Raw genomic sequence first — 420 nt, 5'->3', positions numbered from 1 at the left:
GATAATGCGCTCGGCCCTCCTCCGACCGGTCCTCACCCGATGAAGCTCGGCGTCGCCCGGCCTTCCTCTTGTCCATCTTCTCCTCCCGCTGCTGTAGTCGCAGTTGCAGTCGCTGTCACCTCAAGACCCCTCAGGCTGGGGGAGGGAGGGGGAGGGGAGGGGAGGGGGGAAAAACAGGAAAGTGTCAAGCGCGCTTGCGCAAGAGTCGGCGTGTGCCCTCAGACCGGAAGTCATCCGTGCCTCCCACCTCCACCCGGAAGTTACTTCCCCGGACTTGTTTTCCTGGCCGGTTGCCGCCGGTAGTGGATTATTTGCCGGGGGCGGAGGGGATTGTTTTTTGGTGTGTTTTTTTAGTGGCGCTTTTCTTCATTGTCTGCCCCAGCCACGAAGTAAAGGTGCGAAGTTTTAACCCGAGACCTT

At 59.8% G+C, this 420-nt stretch overlaps 1 protein-coding gene across 10 annotated transcripts in view; it reads right to left on the bottom strand.

Moving 5' to 3' along the window:
- The window catches only part of SENP7 (SUMO1/sentrin specific peptidase 7), a 159,520-nt gene extending 159,335 nt beyond the window's left edge, over positions 1–185 (bottom strand). For 4 of the 10 annotated variants that reach the window (XM_006774977.2, XM_015571281.1, XM_006774976.2 and 1 more), the window contains exon 1: positions 37–184. In XM_006774977.2, the coding sequence (XP_006775040.1) occupies positions 37–76 (40 nt within the window). In that variant the 5' untranslated portion in view covers positions 77–184. Of the gene's footprint in view, positions 1–36 lie in introns of all 10 variants that reach the window. The other 6 variants (XM_015571283.1, XM_015571284.1, XM_015571288.1 and 3 more) reach the window with 3 other exon arrangements.
- Between the last annotated feature and the right edge of the window lie 235 nt (positions 186–420).

This window comes from Myotis davidii, unplaced genomic scaffold, assembly GCF_000327345.1.
Source record: "Myotis davidii unplaced genomic scaffold, ASM32734v1 scaffold48, whole genome shotgun sequence".
Classification (NCBI taxonomy): Eukaryota; Metazoa; Chordata; class Mammalia; order Chiroptera; family Vespertilionidae; genus Myotis; species Myotis davidii.
This window is presented reverse-complemented; position numbering and strand designations above follow the sequence as displayed.